This window comes from Electrophorus electricus, chromosome 1 (genome assembly GCF_013358815.1).
Source record: "Electrophorus electricus isolate fEleEle1 chromosome 1, fEleEle1.pri, whole genome shotgun sequence".
Lineage (NCBI taxonomy): Eukaryota > Metazoa > Chordata > Actinopteri > Gymnotiformes > Gymnotidae > Electrophorus > Electrophorus electricus.
This window is the reverse complement of record NC_049535.1, coordinates 33796185-33817906: the sequence shown is the minus strand read 5'-3', so window position 1 is coordinate 33817906 and position 21722 is coordinate 33796185. Positions and strand designations below refer to the sequence as shown.

Below are 21722 nucleotides of genomic sequence, written 5' to 3'. Positions count from 1 at the left end.
ATTTAATAACTCACTGCCATATTAAAAGTGAACTTTTAAAAAAATTACAGTGACCATCGTCAATCCGAATGGCAGTTTGTACAAACAATGTACAACATGTAGCATTTCACATGCCAAGGCAGTGATAATTGCTGCCACAGAGAATTTGGAAAAATAACAAATGACACTTTAAATCAAATTTTTTTTATTTCACATGGAACATGAAGAATGTGTGCATGTTAAATGTGTGCATATGTGTGTGTGTATATGTATTTTAACAAAATTCCTCAGCCAGGATCTGCTGGAACAGAGTACAGGTCACCACAGGCCAGGAAGGGACAGGCATGCCTTCATCCTCATTTGCACCAGCTCACATACCAGCTGCATGGCTTCCTGACTGAACTTTTCAGTATTTATTTTACTTTTGGTTGTTGTTTTTTTTGTACTTTGTATATTTGTATAATTTTTTTTAGCTTCTACCTTCGAATTTCGTTAAATACTATTAAAGTAGTTTTTTTTTTTTCCTTTTTCACAGAAGCAATAATTAAATAAATATTGAATAAATATCTCAGGGAAATTGTCATTTCTGTGAACCCCAACAGACTGTGGAATCTAGCTGCCATGTTTCCACCTCCTCCCACCAACAGAAATGATCCCTATTCTGCCCAGGATTAAAAAAAAGGACACAGAATTTGTTACAAAAACATTTATTTTTTTACTTTAACTGTTTATTTGGATTCGTGAAAGTAAAGACACTTACACAGGTATATAAGTATCAATTTATAATTATACAAACAATATAAATACGGTGTCATATTTTAAATGTAACAATCTACGGTCAATCATTTTAAAGTTAAACTCAGAACGCAGGTCTTGTCCTAATGACTGGCCTTGAGCAGAGTGTGATGGAGTGTCCATGTTACAATGCCGGAAAGAGAGACGAGACCAATTATAGCCTGGTCGGCCCATTCAGCTGTACCGCAGGTACACGGGTACGCACGAGAGACGCGCGCAGGCCTCAATCGGACTTCCCTCGCAACCCAGACGGTCCCAGTCTGGACGTGGAGTGTGAGTGCTCACAGACTGGTGTCTATGTAAATTTGTCATGGCTCACAGCAGACACCCGTAGCTGAAGATGGAAGTGCAACAGCTAAATATTCGCTGCGTACATGATCGCTGGAGGAACAGAGGACTGGGCTGCGTTTAAAGAACAGGGCAAAGTGCCCAGCAGATCCAAAGATGGGGAGCAGACCCAGCTGGTGAGGAGCTAGCAGCCCAGTTGCTTTTAGCATATGTAACAATTTTAAAGTGCTGTGCGACCTGAGGACGTCAGATGTGTGCGCCTGTGTGGGTGGGGGAGGTGTGTGGTTGTGTGGGAGGAGCAGAGGGTTGTAGAACACTGAGGAGGACCAACAGTTTCATTAACACATGGCAGCTTTAAAGAGACGGCCTGAGGTGGACAATTCTTTTTCTATGAACCCAAGTCTGCATTCCTTCTGAGAACATGACCTAGACGTGGAGGACTTTGGTTCGGACACGAGCCCTGATCGCGTCGCAGGACTGCTGTGCCGTCTGTACGGTGCTAAGGCAAGCCAGCCAGGCAGTGGACAACTGCAGCTGGAGCTCAGCGATAGTACAGTGATGTCAGTGATGTCCAAAAGACAGAAATATATATTCCTAAAAGACAAAGCTGGTCAAACCTAATCCTTCTCGGTAGGTTTCCAAATGAAAACCACAGCATTACTCTAGAGTCTGAATGTAGACCCATCTCTTGTGATCAGGCATCTTTCAAATAATATCAAGCACCAAAAAAAAACAAAACAAAACAAAAAAAACCCCAAAACAAACAGTCTCTTAAACCAAACTAATTTTGCCAAAAATACAACTCAAACGTCCCATTGGCAAATCAGAAGCGATCCTTAGAAGCAGACGATATGGAAACTCTCTCAAATGGGATCCAAGATGTGTTCCAGAACACGCGGAGTGTTCTAGGACAAACGATGAGTTCCAGGACGAGAGACGAAGAGGAGGAGGAGGAGGAGTCTCCTCGGTCGTCCTCCAGGTGTCACACCAAACCTGAGTCTTTGGCCATCTTGTAGAACATTCCTTTCTTGGCCACGAGACTGGACGGAGACCCAAACTCAGCCATCTGGCCTTTATCCAGAACCAGCACCCTGAAAAGAGAGATACAACATGAGCGCGTTCCCATGCACAGGGTCCCTAAACAGTTCCCTACACATCAGTCATGTGACGTGTGTCAAGGGAACAGCAGGTGCAGAGCCATGCAACACGGTCACACAGGCGACATTACGCCTGTGGGAGTGTTTTGTTTCTCTTGACTGGTGGGCTATTAGACGGCTTGTTAAGACCTCTGAAGACTAAAAGTGTATCTATGGAACGTTGAGCCTACGCTTTGTGAAAAAAAAAAAAAAAAAAAAAAAAAAAAAAAAACCACGAATACGTGACCGATGTTGGCTAAACAGCTCGTCATAACCAAAATTCAGCCTGGAATAGTCATCATTTGCCATCTACGTAAAATAAGGTTTTTGTTTTCCAGCTAACTTGACAACGTTTCTAAAAGAGGCAAAGTAAACTGATATTCACTACACGCGGTGCAGCTGGAAGTTCCGTTCAAACTGAACTCACTACCGTATGGAATCTCCCTTAAAATGGTGTTTCTCTGCGTTACCTGGTGTAGTCCATGATGGTGTTGAGGCGATGAGCGATGGTCAGTACTGTACACTCCTCAAACTGAGTGCGGATGGTGGACTGGATCAGGTTGTCGGTCTCCAGGTCCACGGCGGCCGTGGCCTCATCCAGAACCAGAACCTTGGTCTTCCTGAGGAGAGCTCGAGCCAGGCAAACCAGCTGCCTCTGCCCCAAACTGACCCACACAAACGGACAGAAGAAAAGCGACTGGATCAGCATGGCGCCGGTGGGGCAAGAAGGCCAAAGACACAGATATGAGAGGAACGCGCGTCGCTGCATACCTGAGGTTCTCTCCTCCCTCGGAACACTCGTGCTGCAGTTTGTCCGGCAGACCCGACACGAAGCTCTTGAGGTGCGCGAGCTCCAGAGCCCTCCACACCTCCTCATCGGAGTAGCTGTCGAAGGGGTCCAGGTTCATGCGCAGAGACCCGGAGAACAGGACCGGGTCCTGCGGCACGAGGGCGGGGCAGAGGTGGAGAGTTACAAATCCTGCTCAGAAATATGCAAGCAAGGCAGGTTGTGTGTGTGTGTGTCTGTACTCTACCTGGGGGATGATGGTGATTCTAGAGCGCAGGTCGTGCAGGCCCACGTCAGCGATGTTCACTCCGTCTATGTGGATCTCTCCCTGAGCTGCCTCGATGATACGGAACAGGCCCAGCGTCAGAGAGGACTTCCCAGCTCCGGTCCTGCCCACAATTCCCACCTTCTCTCACACACGCGCGCACACACCACACGCACACACTTCATAAAGCCCTGGGTTTATAGATGCAGGTAATTTTTTAAAGCAGCTTCGTAACAAACTTAATTCCTCATGTGAGGAAAACCATCCCAAAGAAGAACCGCAGCACATCTGCCGTCCCACCTTCTCACCCCCCTCGATGGTGATGTCGATATTGTGGATGGCCAGCTCCAGGTCGTCCCGGTAACGCAGGCCAAAGTTCTTGATATGGATGAGTCCAGCAGTGGGCCAGCCGGCAGGGAGAGTGGTCCCTTTTAGCTTCCACTCGGCCTGGCAAGCACACAGTACCACTGGTCACACAAACGAACCAATACTGGTCACACACACACACACACAGGTTTTTCTTGCCTCCTTCTCTGTATCCGAGTACTCCTTCACTCTCTCCACTGCCACAATGTTCGTCTCCAGCTCGGACGACATTCTCACCAGCCAGTTGAGAGTCGCAGTGACCTGTGAGCATGACCAGACACTCACAGTCTAGTAGAAATGTCTTTTATATATATATATATATATATATATATATATATATATATATATATATATATATATATATATATATATATATATATATATATATATAATGTTATGTTTGAGTTCACTCCCAACACTACAACTTACAAAGCACTAGTCTGTACTGGGGAATTGGTATTAGACAGGCCTAAGGTGTTCTCAGGTGTGTTGGGAGATTAATCAGAACAAAAACAAACCCGTGTTTGGTGTCAAATTAGGAACCTCTGATTTGTTGGGGGACTTTAGTAATCTTATTAACTCTCTGCACTCTGACCGTGGAACGTGTGGTGTGTTGGTGTGGGTTGGTTTAGTAATAGTTGTTAACTCACTGCACTCTGACCGTGGAACGTGTGGTGTGTTGGTGTGGGTTGGTTTAGTAATAGTTGTTAACTCACTGCACTCTGACCGTGGAACGTGTGGTGTGTTGGTAACGTGTAGCTCCCACTCCAGACCAGACTCTCAACTTGAAGTGACCCTCACAACACCCATCAAAGATGGCCATGCTATCAGAACCAGAACACCCAAATGCGCCAGCAAGTCTGAGCTTTACTCCTTAGTGTCAAACTAAGGATGGTTTATGACTCCTGCAAGGTCACATGGCGCCAGACTTTACGGCTCCCTGGCCTCTCCCGATGACCCTCGGACCTGTGCAGTCGAGCTGGAATGTGTGGATTTATCCTGCATTCTAAAATGCTCAGATTTGTAATGTTTCTCTGAATTGTACATTCCTGAATGGCTATTTGATAACAACCTTCCCTGAATGACAAAACTCTTCAAGAGCATTAAAATGAGAACAAAGTCACCTCTTTTTGAGCAAAGAATTCTCATTACCAAACTGACCGTGTTGCTCAATGGACCCACAGTGCCACCTGCTGGCTGTAATTTGTAATTTGATTCCTTTCCTCCTAAACAATGAAAATGAATATTCATGAACCGGGTGCCTATGCGGGGTAATGAGATCACTCCCTCTTTCAAACACACTCTTCCCCCCCCTGGATAAATGTTTGGATGGGGGGAGGGGAGAGAGAAAAAAAACCTCTTGGGCTTTGTTGGAAGAAGACGCAAAGGTGGAGAATTCAAGGAACCTCTCCTCATGAGAAGAAAATCTAAGTACTTGCATTTTATTTGTCTGACCTCTTACCAGTTTAACATTAGTTCGAGTTGTTTCATTTACAATGTCCCAACTCATCAGGCCCGGTCCCAGAGGTTGCGCCCGGTCCCCGTCATCAGAGGCCTGGCTTATTCCTCATGAGTGCAGAGCCGTTCCAGGTGGAACCGGTAAGACCTCTCATCATTCACATGGATCTGCTTTGATGCCAGTCGCTATCCGCTGCCCCGATCACTTTCTTCACCATCAAATTAGATCAAACCATCCCGTTAAACGTAGGCATTAGTTACAGACCCACGTCCTCCGCTAGAAAGTCCTGGTTTAGGTTTCTCTCTCTCAACTCATTTCCTTTCATTAACTTGCTCCCATTAGGTTCAAACTCCTGTATTGGTTCAAACTGTTTACACAGTTCCTGGTTTTATGGCCTTATTCATTTGAATCAACAGACCTTTCATTTATTGAGTGTGTTAGGAGGTGGAGTGTGTGCTAACCAGAGGGTAAACTGCATACATATTACAATCTGTTTTCAAATGGGACTGATAACATTATGAATCATCACTACATATTAATCAATCAATTTCACCATATTTAGGGTGGTGCCCCATTTATCAATCATTTATCTATTTAAACAGTTACTAATAGTCATTAACTAACTACACTGTCGTGTGGTGTGGGCTGGTTTAGTAATAGTTGTTAACTCACTACACTCTGTGTCATGTGTGGTGTGGTGTTGGTCTGGCACCTGCAGAGCGTAGGAGATGGACAATCCCATAAGCCCTGGACTCAGACTGTCTCTCGCCATCACAGCAAACAGCGCAGCAAACGACACAATACAGTTCCCCACAAACTCCAGCCTTACCGCCAGCCACCTGCCGGCAAGTGATCACACACAGACACAGACACACACAGACAGAAGAACAGCAGAGTTCAGTATAATTTCAATAAAGCCACTGATCTTTCCTTATTTCGTCTTCGTATCATTCTAACTGCTCCTTCTCTAGCAGCACTCCACAACTCTTTAAAACGAACACTGTCTTCTAGGTGTTCTGCATTCTGTAGCCACAAGGCAACAGGCCTGCGGTGGCAGGGGGGGTTGGCCACGATGCTGGGGTAACAGGCATGCGGTGAGGGGCGAGTCGTACCGGTTGGCCACGATGCTGGGGTAATAGGCCCTCTGGTTGTGGTCCACGCGGTAATCGCTCTCCCCAATGAAGCGCTGCTGCTTCCCAAAGGCACGGATCACACTGGTCCCCAGCAGCGTCTCGTTAAAGTGGCTGTAGACCGGCGAGCGGCTCACCGACTCCAGACGCTTCAGCTGCCGAGATGAGGCCACGTAGAAGCGCTGGAGGACACACACACACACGGACACACCCTTACTTGAACCGTTCTGCAATCCACCGCTTCAAAAATCTCTTCTGAAAAGGTCCATGCTTTGTTTACAGGCAAGCCTTCTCTCTCCTTCAAATGAGCTACAGCAGCAAAAAGCAGCACACTGAGACAGCACAGGAACAGATTCCACGTTTCAGATGCGGTTTTTCAATTAGCGGTCACCTCAAGCCTGGCTAACCTATGCACGTTTGTGTCAGGGCCGATGTAGCCCATAAGCCTGTCCCCAGGACGCAGACCGACCTGCACAAAAAAGTAGAAGAGGCCCAGAGGAGGGATGATGATGGCCACCAGAGGCGTGGCGACCAGAATGATGGTGCAGGCGCCCAGCACGCTGAACATGGAGCCCATGAACATCTTGATGATGCTGGGGATGACTGAGTCGATGGTGTCCGTCTCCTTGGAGAAGCGGTTCACCAGGTTTCCGCTGGGCGTGCACTCGAAGAAGGCCATGGGCGACCTTAGCACGTTGTACAGCATGCTCTCGTGCAGGTAGCGTGAGGCGAGGATTCCACCGATGGATACGGAGACAGAGTAGCAGAACACAGCGATGCCTGGGGAAAAGACACACACCCACACACACACAGTAAAGCAGGAGCAAGCATGAGTTCTACAGAATGAGCCAGTGCAGAACTGGATTGGGCATTCCCAGCATTCCACTGGTCTAGATGCATTTCAAGGACATTACACACAAAATTAGTAAACACCCGCTGTATTCCAAAAGCTGCACTAATTTGCTTCTGTCCAGTGGATAGTACTGCAGATCTAGAGAGCTTCATATATTTAAAAACAAACAAATAAATGCATATAAAATATGAATGATGGATTCCCAGGAAACACACATACTGTTATCTTAGCAAATATGTCGCTGTGGACAAGAGCATCTGCCACATGCCATAAATGTAAATGTAACAATGAACTGCCAAGAGCATTTGAAGCACAAAGTGAAACTTTTTTTGCTCAACAGTGCCCCCCAGTGGAAAGAAACAGCATTGGGCAACTTTAAAGACAGTGATTTTAAAAAAAAAGAAGGGGAAGTATAATACAACCTTGTGAGAGGCCCAAGGTTCCATACACCCCCAGGCGCATATTTCTGCTTGGCTGGGTGCCGTTAATAACCGGGTCGTCAGTCCAGAGGCTGAGCCAGTAGTTCGAACCCAGTGATGCCATGTGCTGCGCTAGGAAGAAAACTATGCTGATGAAGCACAGGCACAAACCAATGGCCTTCATGTACTCCCAGAACACAGACAGCTTCACCTACCGCACACACACACACACACACACACACACACACACACACACACACACACACACACACACACAGCCAGTTAATTTTATGCCATTTAATTGTATATTTATTACAATAAAATATTACAGGCCAGTTTCCAAGACGGTTTAAAGCTAGACTTTCAAAACCCAACTCAAAACAAACACTCTCATCATTCAATCATCTTCTCCCTGTTGAGAGTTGTTTGTGCACTTTCTGGGTATCAGCTGTGTGACTTGTACTATAAAGAAAACTTGGTTTTGAGAAATCTGCTATACAAAACAAACACATCATCATCATCAACTGTAGTCTGAGAAACTGGCCTTATATCTAACATCACACTGTAGTATAATCCATGAACACTGGGACTATGTTTTTGTTAAGCCCAGTCAGATTAAACATCTCTCCCGTTTCTGCTGCAGTTTCCTGATGAGTCCTACCCTGCCGGTGTTGGCCTTGTCTGCCCTTGTCAGCTTGGCAGCGTCGGGCACCATGTCCTTCTGGCCTGCTGGGCTGGCCTTAGTCTCAGCTGTCTGCAGGGACTTGGCTGCTCCGGCCACGTTCAGGGAACTCTGGCTTTGTCTGCAAGCAAGCAAACATGCACGTTATCAAATCACTGCTCAGCTGTGGTAACTGATTAGCCATGTGCTTTGTGCTGCCCTGACAACCCTCGTCAGACACTAGTCAAGGCCCACAGGAGATGCGTCAGGTGGTACAGCAGGGAAGACTGGCAGGGTGGGCAGGGCGCTGGGGCAGTACTGCTGCACAGCACCCTCCGGTGGAACCTGCCATACGAGCCGACTCACCCGAGCGCGGCCGCCCGGTCTCGGTTTTCCAGGGGTTTCCGTGCAGCTGCATCTGAAACAGACACGAGACGGAAGTCAGCCTCGGGAAAGCGAGAGGGAGGAAAAGCAAACTCCTGATGTGTACATGGCATGCTTGTCACGTCAAACCTGTTTTTACTTAGTTATATAAGTGTTTATTTTCACAGCCAAGTCACAGCCGTTGGCCACGCGGGCCAGTAGCACAGACGAGACTGCTGCTCAGGTCTGTAAAGAGACCTATCGGGTGCTCTGGATGGGCCTCACAGTGTAATCTTCCACCCAGGACATGGTCCAGAGCAGAGCCTGACCACGTGCTGCAACGGGCCAAGCATTAACCGCTCACACGGCACCGCAAGGTGTTTGCACGTTTCGGTCACACCGCATAAAAATGTGAAAAGAGCCGATAAGCATATAGAGGCAAATGAACACGCTGAGAAAGATCAGGGCCCCACATCTGGTTAAACCATTAAAACTGCAAAAAAGAGCTCAGAAACATGCAGCCCGCACACGGGGGCCTCCAACCTTCAGGTGGCCCACTCTCCTTCTGATCCACGGGCTCCTCTGACCAGCAGGAGAGGAGAGAACACACACACACACCCACACACAGACACACACAACCACCAATAAAGGAGACAGACACACAAACCCTTGATAGACATGACAATGGCGAGGGCTACTCTACATTGGGAGACAAGGGATTGGTGAAGTGTACGCAGTTGCCTTTGATTAACGAAATAAACACAGAATTTTTTTTCAAAGTCCAAGAGTGATTATCTCTTGGGAGAAAGATTTAAGGCAGAGGTCCAGTCACAGTATAACACTGCCCTGCAGAGTTTCAGGTTTCTGTTCTCTACCAGATGTGATCTTCAGCACATCAACCCAATGGGGCCCAAAACAAAGGACCACTATCTGTTCAGTGGGAGCAACAAATGTCAGAATGAAACAGAGAAATCACACACACACACACACACACACACACACACACACACACACACACAAAGCATTATCACATTCAGCAACTCAAAGCAAAAATGAAGACAACAGATGAAAGCAGAACACAGACCAAAACTCAAAGGACACGATCCCACTCGAGGTCGCAACCCCGCTTTGTCCTCTGACCTGCGGCTTGCTCCTCCTCCCCTTCCTGCTCAGCGTTGGCGTAGGTGCGAAGGAAGTCGGCGAACGCTCCCTGTCGGCCCAGCAGCTCGGCGTACGAGCCCGTCTCCGTGATCTCTCCGTCCACCATGACCAGGATGAGGTCGACCTGCGGCAGGAAGCTCAGTGCGTGGGTCACCAGCACGCGCGTCTGCCGACACCAAAACACACAGGCGGACGTAAACAAACCACGCAGCATTTCTCCTGACGTTTCTCTTACAAGTCCTGTAGGACGTCGGACTGGGCCAAGCAGCTGGCAGCAAAGCCTTAACACGTGAATAAACATTTATTTAAAGAGTTATTTAATGAGGATGTAACAACTCGTGTGTGTGTGTGCATATATGCATACACATATAGATATATATACACACAGACACTCACACAAAAATATTTTTAAAAGGCTGCTAATAACTGCAGGTGTACCTGGCCTTGGAGCAGACCCTCGGGGCCGATGACCTTGTCAAAGATATGCTTCCCCACGTGGGCATCGACGGCAGACAGGGGGTCATCCAGCAGATAGACTGCACAGTCGCAGTACACCGCCCGGGCCAGACTGACCCTCTGCTTCTGCCCCCCAGAGAGGTTTACGCCCTATGGACCACAGCGCAGACACAGCTCAGCCACACGCAGCAGCTACAGCTGGCCTGCGAGTAACTGGTACGTTCCCAAAACAAACTACAGCCTGCGTGTAACTGGTACGTTCCCAAAAGAAACTACAGCCTGAGAGTTAATGGTAAACAAATCAAGTTTTTTTTTAATAAGCATCATCACTGTAAGCACAGTACAGTAACGGAGTTTACAGGACTGACTCACAGCATCTGCTGCTACTTTAATATATTTAGACAAAGATGCTTCTGTGTTATTATCATACAAAGTAAACAAACACACATGGAATATACTGTTATCCATAGATCTTGGATACTTTCACATTGATTGAACAATAGCAACACGAGCAAATATCCAAACAAACAAAGCGCAAATGTGATGGATAATTGAATCGTGTCGTAGTACTGAATCTTGGTATTGAATCGTAGTATTAAATCGAATCATAGTATCGGCACAGCCCTACTTCCAAGGCTCCCTCACTCACCTTCTCCCCGATCTCCGTGGCGTCTCCTCCGGGCAGAACGTCCAGGTCTGGCAGGAGGGCACATGCCTCCAGCACTCTGTGGTACCAGCTCTCTCTCCTCTCCTGTCCAAACACAATGTTCTCCCGCAGGGTGGTGTTCTGGATCCAAGCCTGCTGGGGCACGTACGCCACCGACCCCTGAAAAAGGGCAACGGCGCGATTACGTTTGCAGCACAGCGACTTATGCATGTTGATCCATGTGCGTTAGTTATTATTATGTTGTTTCCCCTGTGTGTGTGTGTGTGTGTGTGTGTGTGTGTGTGTGCCTTCTGAGAAGTGAACCCGTGACATCAGGTGTTCCCAGAGCAAAGACAAGGCTGTATTCTATACTGAACTGAGCGATAGGCGATATGATTAAGTATTGTGATATTATCTTTTAATCTGGATCGCGATACTTCACAGTTCTGAGGTGAGTAAAAGCATGTGGGCTACCTTGACAGACACACACCCCTCTTGTTTGTGCATCTCCCCCAAGAACGCGGACAGTAGGGAGGACTTCCCTGATCCTACGTGTCCCACCACAGCCACCAGCGCCCCCTCAGGAATACACACGTTAATCCTGCACAGACCAAGAGTAGGACACAAACACACACACACACACACACACACACACACACACACACACACACACAAAGAGTTACAACCTAGAACACAAAGGAACCAACAGCTGGAACGCACAATGTGAAACATGCTGGATAGAGATTTCCACCAGAGCCATTTTTCAATTATTTGATCATTTTGTGCAGTACATTCACCTACTTCCATTATGCTTTACACGAGATTAAAGATTAAAGCGGTATTTGGGTAGTATAATGAATGAATTAAGCACAAATCCTTCAATTTCTTGATTGATCGCAGATGGATCAGAGCAGCAGAGTTCAGTCTCAGTGAAAACCTGCTCTTCTCCACATTTGTCACGACCTCGAACTTGATGTGGGAAAGCCACAGCTGGACCAGAGGCTGAGGGGTCAAAGATCTGAGACTGAACACTGCTGGATTACAGCACGGAAATCACATTTGAATCATCATTTGGTTTTTAACCCATCTGTCTCTCGGCGTGCCAGCTATACTTGCCAAGCGAATCCTGTTGCAGCAGCTGGAACGATTTTTCCACCATGTAACCACAACATTCACACATCAGTACTGACAGGCTTGTTTCGGTTTTATTGCCATGCAATCAGAACCAGTCAGACCAGTAGCAGCTGTAAACGCTCTCCGACTGGGTTCTGCTTTGTCTATATAAGCTGTATAAACACATGCTTTGAGTGTCATCTGAAGGTTTGGTCCGGACACACACAGGTGCATCTCAATAAATTAGAATATCATTGAAAAGTTAATTTATATCAGTAATTCAATTCAAAAAGTGAAACTCGTATATTATATAGATTCATTACACACAGAGTGATCTATTTCAAGCATATTTCTTTTAATGTTGATGATTATGGCCTACAGCCAATAAAAACCCCAAAATCAATCTCTCAGAAAATTTGAATATTTTGAAAAAGTTAAATATTGTAGACTCATGGTGTCACACTCTAATCAGCTAATCAACACAAAACACCTGCAAAGGTTTTCTAAGCCATTAAATGGTCCCTTAGTCTGGTTCAGTAGGCTACACAATTGTGGGGAAGACTGCTGACTTGAGTTATCCAGAAGGCAGTCAGTGAAACCCTCCACAAGGAGGGAACGCCACAAAGGTCATTGCTAAAGGAGCTGGCTGTGCACAGTGCTGTATCCAAGCATAAAAATGGAAAGTTGAGTGGAAGGAAAAAGTGTGGTGGAAAAAAAGCCTTGAAAGGACTGTCAAGAAAAGGCGATTCAAGAATTTGGGGGAGAGTCACAAGGAGTGGACTGCTACTTGAGTCAGCGCTTCAAGAGCCACCACACACAGACGTATCCAGGACGTGGCCTAGACGGTCATATTCCTTGTGTTAAGCCACTCATGACCCAGAGACGTCGTCAGAAGTGTCTTACCTGGGCCAAGAAGACAAAGGACTAGACTGTAGCTCAGTGGTCCAAAGTCCTGTTTTCAGATTAAAGTAAATTTTGCATTTCATTTGGAACTCAAGTTCCCAGAGTCTGGAGGAAGAGTAGAGAGGCACACAATCCAAGCTGTTTGAGGTCTAGTGTGCAGTTTCCCCAATCAGTGATGGTTTGGGGAGCCATGTCATCTGCTGGTATTGGTCCACTGTGTTACATCAAGTCAGCGCAGCCGTCTACCAGGACAATTTAGAGCGCTTCATGCTGCCCTCTGCTGACGAGCTTTATGGAGGTACGGATTTCATTTTCCAGCAGGACTTGGCACCTGCCCACACTGCCAAAAGTACCAATACCTGCTTTAATAACCTCAGTATCACTGTGTTTGATTGGCTAGCAAAGTCACCTGACCTAAACCCCATAGAGAATCTATGGGGTATTGTCAAGAGGAAGATGAGACACCAGACCCAAAAATGCAGACGAGCTGAAGGCCGCTATCAAAGCAACATGAACTTCCAGAACACCTCAACAGTGCTACAGGCTGATCACCTCCATGCCACGCCGCATTGATGCAGTAATTCATGCAAAAGGAGCCCCAACCAAGTATTGAGTGCATATACCGTACATACTTTTCATTAGGCCAATATTTATGTACTAAAAATCTTTTTTTTTTAATTGCTCTTATACAATATTCAAAAAGAGATACTGACTTTTGGGTTTTCATTGGCTGTAGGCCATAATCATCAACATTTAAAAGAAAAACGCTTGAAATAGATCTGTGTGTAATAAATCTATATAACATACGAGTTTCACATACTGAACTGAATTACTGACATAAATGACTTTTTGATGATATTCTAATTTATTGAGATGCACCTGTATTTACATCAGTAACAACATGCAGGGTGGCTGTTACCTCTTCAGGGTAGGCAGGTCCTTCTTCGACCAGCTGAAAGCCCCGTCTACAATACGGATGCTGTTCGGAGCTGAAGAAAGAGAAAAGGAATGCATGAATCACACCTCACATCACCGCCGGCCATCTGAACAGACACGCACATGAGCTTCCACCCTTCGGCCCCACGTGAGAGCATGCGAGCATTTACTTCGGCTCATGGACAGTTTCGTTTCCAGGACGTAAATCACAGCAATGGACAACGTCCTCTTAAAAAAAGACTTCTGAAGACATGAGTCTAAGTGGACTTGCAGTGTTCATTCAGGCAGCAAGTGTAAGCGTGGCTGGGTGGTGCTGTGTTCATCACCACAACATGTACAAATGTTTTGGTAACAGCCCTTGAACCTACAGCCACTGATTTCCACATGGTCCACGCTGTCCTGCTCCAGCTCCTCGTGGGACAGGAAGACGCGCAGGCGTTTCATGGACACACTGGCCTGCAGAGACAGATGGATGGGCAGAGAGACAGTTTACAAGGATCTCCATATCACAAGCGCTAGACTATACCACACCACACACCCGAAATTCACCAGTGAGGGTCAAGTGTGTTAACATACGGCTGAACACACACTGGTCGTGTTAAACTACACTGTGCTGTTCAACGAAAGCGGGAATAGAACCAGACAGTCTGGTGCTCCTAACACAGCTAACACTCCGGCCGGCACGCTCCCTCGTGCCTGGCGCCACAAAGCAAGGAGGTCGCACAGGATTCGAACCTGCACCATGCTGCTGATGACCATGGGGAGCATGTTGAGCGGGAAGCGCAGGATGTTGAAGAGGGCCAGAGAGACGAAGGCCTTCTGCGCGTCCAGGACGTTGTGCTCGTCCACCAGCACGTAGACCGCGAACGTGGACAGCGCCACCTAGCGGGCGGGCGAGAATGTGTGATGTCTGCACTGTAAATGTTTCATGCAGTCGCCGAGTTCACTACGTTTTTATACTTCGCGGCGTCTCACCAGGAAGGGCGCGCAGACCCAAGTGAAGGTGGAGACGGCGCTCAGGTAGGCCATTTTCTTCAGCACGCCGAGCTCACTCTCGCGGATGGCGGACACCTTGTCGCGGAAGGCCAGCTCCCACGCATACAGCTTCAACACCTTGATGCCATTCAGCACCTCATTCATCAGCTTGATCCTGTTGTCTTTGCTCTTCATCTGGGCGACCTTGAGGGCAGACGTTAACAGCACTCTGAAGCAGCCTTCACAGCCCGAAAGGGTTTCGGCGCGAAGATCAGAGTTTCATCTTATATCACAAGCCTGTTTGGAGAACATATTGCACTTCTAGCATTTAGCAAACCGTATTACCCAAAGCAACTTGCATATTTATATGTATGACAGGATGTGTAGTCACTGGGAAACAAACCCATGACCTTGGTGTTGCTGGCACCTTGTTCTTGAAGAGCACACGAAAACCAGGCAAGCAGGAGTCGTACCTGGTAGGTTTTGGTCTTCATGGCTATCACTGCGTTCACTGGAACCATGAGCACCATGACAGCCACTCCAGCTAGCACCGAAGGGCCCAGATTCTGCACACAAACGAGAAGAATGACGACCACACTCAGTTCTCCAAAGAGGGACCCAGAACCTCCACGTTCAGCATGAATTCAACTGCAACCAGTGAAGCAATTCTATGCCAATTCCATTTCAAAAACTGTTCTTTACATGTAGGAACACAGCAAGTTTGTGTACTTGGCTCACTAGATGTTTGATCCAAAGAGCACCAGTGAATGCACCATCAGTCTTAACTCGCAAGTTAAAATTCCAGTCAGTTTGTCATAAAAATCAAACTTCTTCCTGGAACCTTCCAGATCTGTTCTAATGCAAGTCGTTTCTGCACAGCCATCCCGTTCGCAAGGTTCCGTCTGACAGACTGTACGCTGCCTTCACACTTTCTTTATGAAACAAGAACAAAGAGGCGCTGTGTGAGCGAACACCCACCTGCCAGAGGAAGTAGAGGGCCAGAGCGACCTGAAGAGGGGCTGACCAGATCATGTTGATGTAGGTGATGAGGTCCATGAAGCGCTGAGCGTCCACAGACATCAAGTTCACGATCTCTCCCACCGTTGAGGTGCGGCGGGCGGCGTTGGTGATGACCAGGGCCTGAAGCAGGAACAGGACAGTGGAATTACGGCCCACTCGTGCACGTTAGACAAGAGCCAACACGTCTGTCTGATGTCTGTGTACAAGAGCCAACATGTCTGTCTAAGAGCTAAGATTTCTGTTTGATGTCCAACTAAGACATCTAATGTCTAACCACATAAGTTGTCTGTCTGATGTCTTGCCAGAAGATCCTGGCCACCACAGAGGCCAGTTCTAATGGACCCTTTAAATCTTCATGCACAACACTGTGCATGAAATAATAAGAAAATAACACTGTTGGGACTGTCTAAAGGCGGGAACACATCCGCCTCCACTCCACCCTCAGATGTCAGCACTTGGAAGACAAGGGCATCGCTAGCTACGACCAGAGCCTTCCTGACCGCCACGCCTGCGTCGGCTGGGCTCACCTTCCTGTAGACGGCGCCGACGATGGCCGAGCGCAGCCTCATCCCTGTCACGAAGCAGACGTGGAAGTACCTCTGCAGAATGAGCGTCTGCAGGCAGGTGCACACAAACAGCAGGGCCGTGTAGAAGAAGCCATGCCAGTAGGGGGCACTGGAGTCGTTCACAAACTGGATCAGCAGCCTGCAGGGCGGGAGGCCTTCACTCAGGGAACGTTTTGAACACTGCCCTTTAAACACTGACCTAAGATCAGCCTCGCTCCTTCTCTGATGAGGGTCAATAATTAGAGGATCTGATGATTTGGGTAGAAGGGGGCTAGTCTTGGATCAGTGTATGTCCATTTTGAACAAGCACAATGTGTCGCTCGTGCAATGCGCTTTGGCGGTCTTCTCAGTGGGGTGTGAAGCGAGTCCTGCCTACACCCTTCACTTTAACACACGAAGCCTCAGTATGCACCTCCATTACACTCGGGGTCATGAAAAGCTGACAGGAAATTAGACCCCAGGGTCTGTGGAGAGAGTACGGGTCTCTCAGAGAGATCATTCCCAACATGCCAATGCAAACTCTCTGCATGGATTCTTTTCACAAGGTCACAGCTGTTTAGGAAGAGTAGCCTTGCTACACAGCGTGACCTCCTCTAATTCATCACTCCACCAAGGGCAACAAGCCCCTAGAGGGCAAAAGCACTCAGTTCTGTTGTCATGGTGATATGTTAATGAGGAATAAGGGACCAAGTGAGGACGGAGCACCTGAGGATTTCCGGTCCCACAAACATCAGGATGTCATGGATGATCTTGTAGACGGCGCTGACCAAGAAGTAGGGGCCGAAGGTCCGACACAGGGCGAGGAAGAGGGACGGCTCGCCAGATTTGTGGGACGTCCTCACCAGCAGGACCTCAAACTCCACCTCAGGTCTCCTCTCATCCTTGTTGTCCATCACAGACTGCTTTTGCGAGTACATGCTCTTTTCCTGTAACCTGAAGGACAGACACAGTGACTTGGTTCAGGAAACAAAAGGAATTAATTTTACATACATACATACATACATACATATACACACACACACACACACACACCCATACACCCGTGGGTACACCCGCACCCACACTCACACACCTTTAGAGTGTTTAAATAGTTCTCATGCAAGATGCCCTAAGGGTTTATAAAAAAAAAAATTTCTTGCCTTCTGATTGGTTCTTGGTCAGATTTTGGTTTTTTTGAGCGATTCCATTTTCACACATATATTTGCAGACACTAATCATCAGATCCTTGACTCCCATGTGTTACTCAAACACCTCGCCTTATATCTGGACCTCATGCTTCTCTTAGCAAAGGGTAAAGAGGGGTCAAATGTCAGCGAGATCTTCTACAGCTAAACCCACCTTTACAACCATTTGTGACTCATTTAACCGCATTACATGTCTACTAGGGTTTTTAAATTTTTCTTTTCTACACCTGTTCTTAAAGCTTAAGACAGCATAAATATAAAAAAGAAAAATGGACATTTTTGGTTCCTTTGTTGTTTTGTGGGGAGTTTTTTTGGAATAAACAGGCTTAAACAAAAAAAAAAAGAGAGAGAAAAAGAGAGAGAGAGAGACATCCACAGCTGTCAGAAATTGGTCTGAAAACTCGAGTCTGACCTTTTGACCTTGTTGCATTCTTGGTCCCATCGACGCACCAACTGAGGCACCACCGTGCGGGACTGGTCCTCCGGGTTGAGGACCCACAGATCCTTCTCCTCCAGGGGCCTTCTGTAGCCCTGCATCAGCAGCCTGGCGCGCACGCACACACGCACGCACGCACGCACGCACACGCACACACACACACACACACACACACAGCCATGAGTGCTGCTCTCTGTGTGGGCCCTGACCGCATGTGAACTCCAACACATCCTACTGGACAATTCAGAAACTACCCAAGACACCAGCAGCCACTAAATAGCATGCTCACTTGCATATCACTTGATGGATTAGCATTTTTGTCTGAATTGTTACTTTAAATCACATCATAATTGCTTATCTGCAGTTGAAACAAAACTCCGAATAGGAAGGAGACTTTGAACTGCTGTTTTGAGGATTGAACAGGAAAAAAAAAAAGTTTTTAGATTTTAAAAACAAGACCAAGGGTCAATGATTTTACTTACCTTGTGATCCACCAGAAGGTGATTTTGGAGAGGAAGCAAGCTCCCGACTCTGGGCATAGTTCCTGCACGCAACACACACACATACACACTACATTTGTTGTCATTGTTATGCGTCATGCGTTAGTTCAAAGTCAGAAATCAAGCTTGCACCAGCTTCTGCCACACAGACGAGGAGAGCGGCCTGCTCACGGAGTCTTTGACTGAGCTGGAGAAGAGCGGAGGCTGGTCTGTGAAACAGGACAGGACGAGCGAGATCAGGAGTAAGGCATAGTAGACGTAGAATGTGACGTATTTGAAAACGTTGACTGTGGCGGGCTGGAAAAAAGGAGGAGAAGACACGGGATAAATATTCTCCACTCCTAACTTCCTCACGTTTCAGTCAGAAACTAGCATTTTAAAAGGAGATGGTTTCATATATGAGAAAATATATGTATTATCACAATAATGCTCGGAAGCAGTCATTAATATTACTGCAGGTATCGCATGTATACAGTCATGTAGCTTTACTGCACACATGGTAATAATACATTAAAACATTTATCAGCTATGTAGTATTAAACAATCTAGCTCAATACATGCATGTCTCATTTATGTCCATCAGTGTGAGTCTCTCTACATATCTGTGAAGGATTTCAGTCAGAAGTTAAAGTCTCACCTCCCAGACTGCCTGCAGGATCTTAGATCGAAATGTAATTGTTCCACACACCACAGCAATAAGCCAAAAGGTGAGCATCACCCCTGAAGACTGGACCCCCTTTATCCGTTCATACTGGATCAACAGTGCAGCCAGCAGCTGGCACGTACACACAAATCACGACAAGATGCACAGAGAGGTTGAGCAATATGAAAATAGCATAAATAAAAATGTAAATGAAACTGAGAAGTTACTAAATAACTTCAACATTCAAATGTGTTCTCTCAGTCCTCACTGGGTCTTCCTTCAATGCCCAGAACCAATGAGTATTCCTCATCATGGAATCTGATCATGAAATGATTTGGGTATATATTTTCAAACTAATTTGCAAGATGTCTCTGAGGCAGACACTGGATTTGTTTACGCCGAGGCTCACCATGGTGATGCCCAGCACGGTGGGACTGATGAGGTAAACTGGCGCCCTGGAGACCCCATGGCCTCTTTCCCAGAACGTGCAGAAAACATCGGCCCAGCAGACCATCCACAGCACGAAGCCAGCGATCTTAGGGAGGAAACAAAGCACCCCTCTGATAAGAAGAGAGGCCTTAAACAAACACTCTGTGACCAAAACAATAGGAGGGGCGCTCCTCGCAGTAAAGCAAACCTCATGAAACATGAAGAAAAGCAAAGTTCACAGTCCTGGGATGTTTCACAAAGGGGGGAAAATAAATAACTAAAAAGCCACCCTCCCTCCCCCTTTCAGCTCCTGCATCTAGATGAGCAAATGTTTCTGGCTGTGACAGTGGAGAGAAGGAATCAGGAACTACTCATTGTCCATGCCTCCACTTATCTCTCACTTAGATATTTTTTAATATTGCTTTCTCACAAAAGACAGAGTTGGATTGGATCAAATTTTCACTTAAAATAAAGCCTTGTATTAAAATGTTTGGACGAAAGCTTTCTTTACCCACCGTTTTGGCTTTACTGAGATAAGTCATGCATATGTATCCACGGTCATGGCTTTTGAGGTATATGATGTAGAAGGGTGCCAACAGCCAGAGGTAGGCACAAGGGACCCACATCAGCACTGTGTTCTGGAAACACTGGGTCAGGTCCGGGCTGGGCGTGCGCCACGTGCGATTCCAGTCCTGAAAACATCACGGCAGGAAGAGTCAGAAAAATGCAGCATTTAACAGCTTTGCCTGTTTTGACAAATCTTTTGGCTGGAGTCAAAGGGCACAGAGGAACACCGCAACAGCAGAGCCTGGAACGCAGACGATGATGTCAGCGCATTGAAGTAGTGATCTGTGGTGGAGAGGGGTGCACTTTCAAAATTCTTGTTTGGCAAGTTAAGTGAACTCTGTGATTACAGAGGATCAAGAACCCTTTTTAACACCTTGATGCAAAGCACCTTTGTTCTGGAGGCCATGGTAATAACACATTCTCCAACTATTTTCGTCAAAGAAAACTGATAAAACACGTTACCATTTACGCAGAACAGAAATCTGATATCAAAAGGTTGTGTGGAATGTCTAGATGGCCCTATATAGGCCGTTTCTGGATACCAACAACAGTGTCTGACGGCAGGTTAGATTACAAAGCAGAGTGAAAAGACTTAAAAACTAATCACAAAAGACTGTTACTGTGAGCTTCAGGACTCAAATCCTGATTCATCGAAAATAATATATTAACGAATATATTGTCTGCTGCTGGCTTACACTATTAGTTTTATAACAAAATCAACGCGCGTACAGCCACAACAACCGTCTGTATAGTGAGGTAAAGCGGATGGTGTATGTAGGTAGCTAGTTAGGGCTCGCTAGCTGGGGAATATAGGTTAGCTATCCTAGCAACTTCAAAATTAGTGGGGTAAGTAGAAAGCTAGATAGATAACGCTAGATAGAGTTCTAAAAACGGACAAGGAGGCACGCCAGCAAAAAACAACAAAAACAAACAAACAAACAAAAAAGAAAACCAAGCAGAACCCCGAGGGCTTGTTTCAGAGTATAAACATGTTTCCACGTGTGGCAGGAATAGCCTTCGTTAGCCACAACTCTCAGGTGCGCTCGAGCAGATCACGGTGAAGTTCAGTTAGCTTAGCTTAGCATTACCAGACCGGCTGACACCGGCTAAGCGGGACATTTTGGACACATAAAGAAATTAAAGACCTTACCGGTACTTAGCGTTTACGTACAGAAAATGAACTTACCCAGAAAGGATCAGAGCCGTTAAAGCTGCAAAAATTATCAATACCCATTGGCTGCGTTTTAGGTTTTATAATTTACTGAAGAACCTTGGTTGCGTTTCCATTACTGTCGCCGCTCTCCTCTACTGTAGATGTAGAGAACGCTCTAATCTCATTATAGCGATAGGGGGCGCTCTAACCTCGTTATAGCGATAGAGGGCGCTCTAACCTCATTATAGCGATAGAGGGCGCTCTAACCTCATTATAGCGATAGAGGGCGCTCTAAGCTTATCATAGAATTACAGGACGCGCTAAGCTTTTTTGCGCAGACATGTGTCATTTACCGTATGTTTATCATGTATTTTGTCTTTACCGTCTGTTTATCAGAAACAAGTCTAGGATTGTGTTGTGTTTATGAATACACAAGGGAGGGTAATATTGCTACTTGATGCTGAATGCGCATTTCTAAGCATTCAGTGGCCACATTATTTAATTTTCTTTAGAGGACTTGCAATAATCTTACG

The 21722-nt window shown here is 46.5% G+C and overlaps 1 protein-coding gene across 4 annotated transcripts; it reads right to left on the bottom strand.

Annotated features, from left to right (window-relative positions):
* Positions 1-670: 670 nt before the first annotated feature.
* abcc1 (ATP-binding cassette, sub-family C (CFTR/MRP), member 1) lies at positions 671-21350 on the bottom strand. 4 transcript variants are annotated; one of them, XM_027015723.2, is made up of 32 exons: positions 21223-21350; positions 19985-20161; positions 19450-19575; positions 19035-19172; positions 18569-18694; positions 18380-18441; positions 17874-18005; positions 16983-17210; positions 16239-16416; positions 15670-15831; positions 15165-15257; positions 14692-14895; positions 14452-14598; positions 14085-14172; positions 13700-13769; positions 11239-11365; positions 10768-10944; positions 10101-10268; positions 9642-9828; positions 9045-9083; positions 8505-8556; positions 8139-8280; positions 7481-7688; positions 6675-6985; positions 6188-6387; positions 5788-5914; positions 3776-3877; positions 3551-3697; positions 3233-3391; positions 2970-3136; positions 2669-2863; positions 671-2153 (listed from the first exon to the last, which is right to left on the bottom strand). In XM_027015723.2, exons 1-32 carry the CDS (start codon positions 21268-21270, stop codon positions 2045-2047), a joined length of 4596 nt encoding a protein of 1531 aa, XP_026871524.2. In that variant the 5' UTR covers positions 21271-21350; the 3' UTR covers positions 671-2044. The 4 variants fall into 4 exon arrangements, 3 of the variants coding, with proteins under 3 accessions (XP_026871524.2, XP_026871525.2, XP_026871526.2); XM_027015724.2 differs by lacking the exon at positions 9045-9083; XR_004776812.1 differs by lacking the exons at positions 671-2153; positions 2669-2863; positions 2970-3136; ... (6 more) ...; positions 7481-7688; positions 8139-8280 and having other exon boundaries at positions 9045-9431.
* Positions 21351-21722: the final 372 nt, after the last annotated feature.

Coding starts and splice junctions, on each gene's coding strand:
- abcc1 (XM_027015723.2), bottom strand. CDS start 21,270: ATGGGTATTGATAATTTTTGCAGCTTTAACGGCTCTGATCCTTTCTGG. Junction 8,557..9,044: donor GGAGAGTGGGCCACCTGAAG/GTTGGAGGCCCC, acceptor TGTCTGTTTCAG/ATGCAGCTGCACGGAAACCC. Junction 5,915..6,187: donor CCCAGCATCGTGGCCAACCG/GTACGACTCGCC, acceptor ACTTGCCGGCAG/GTGGCTGGCGGTAAGGCTGG.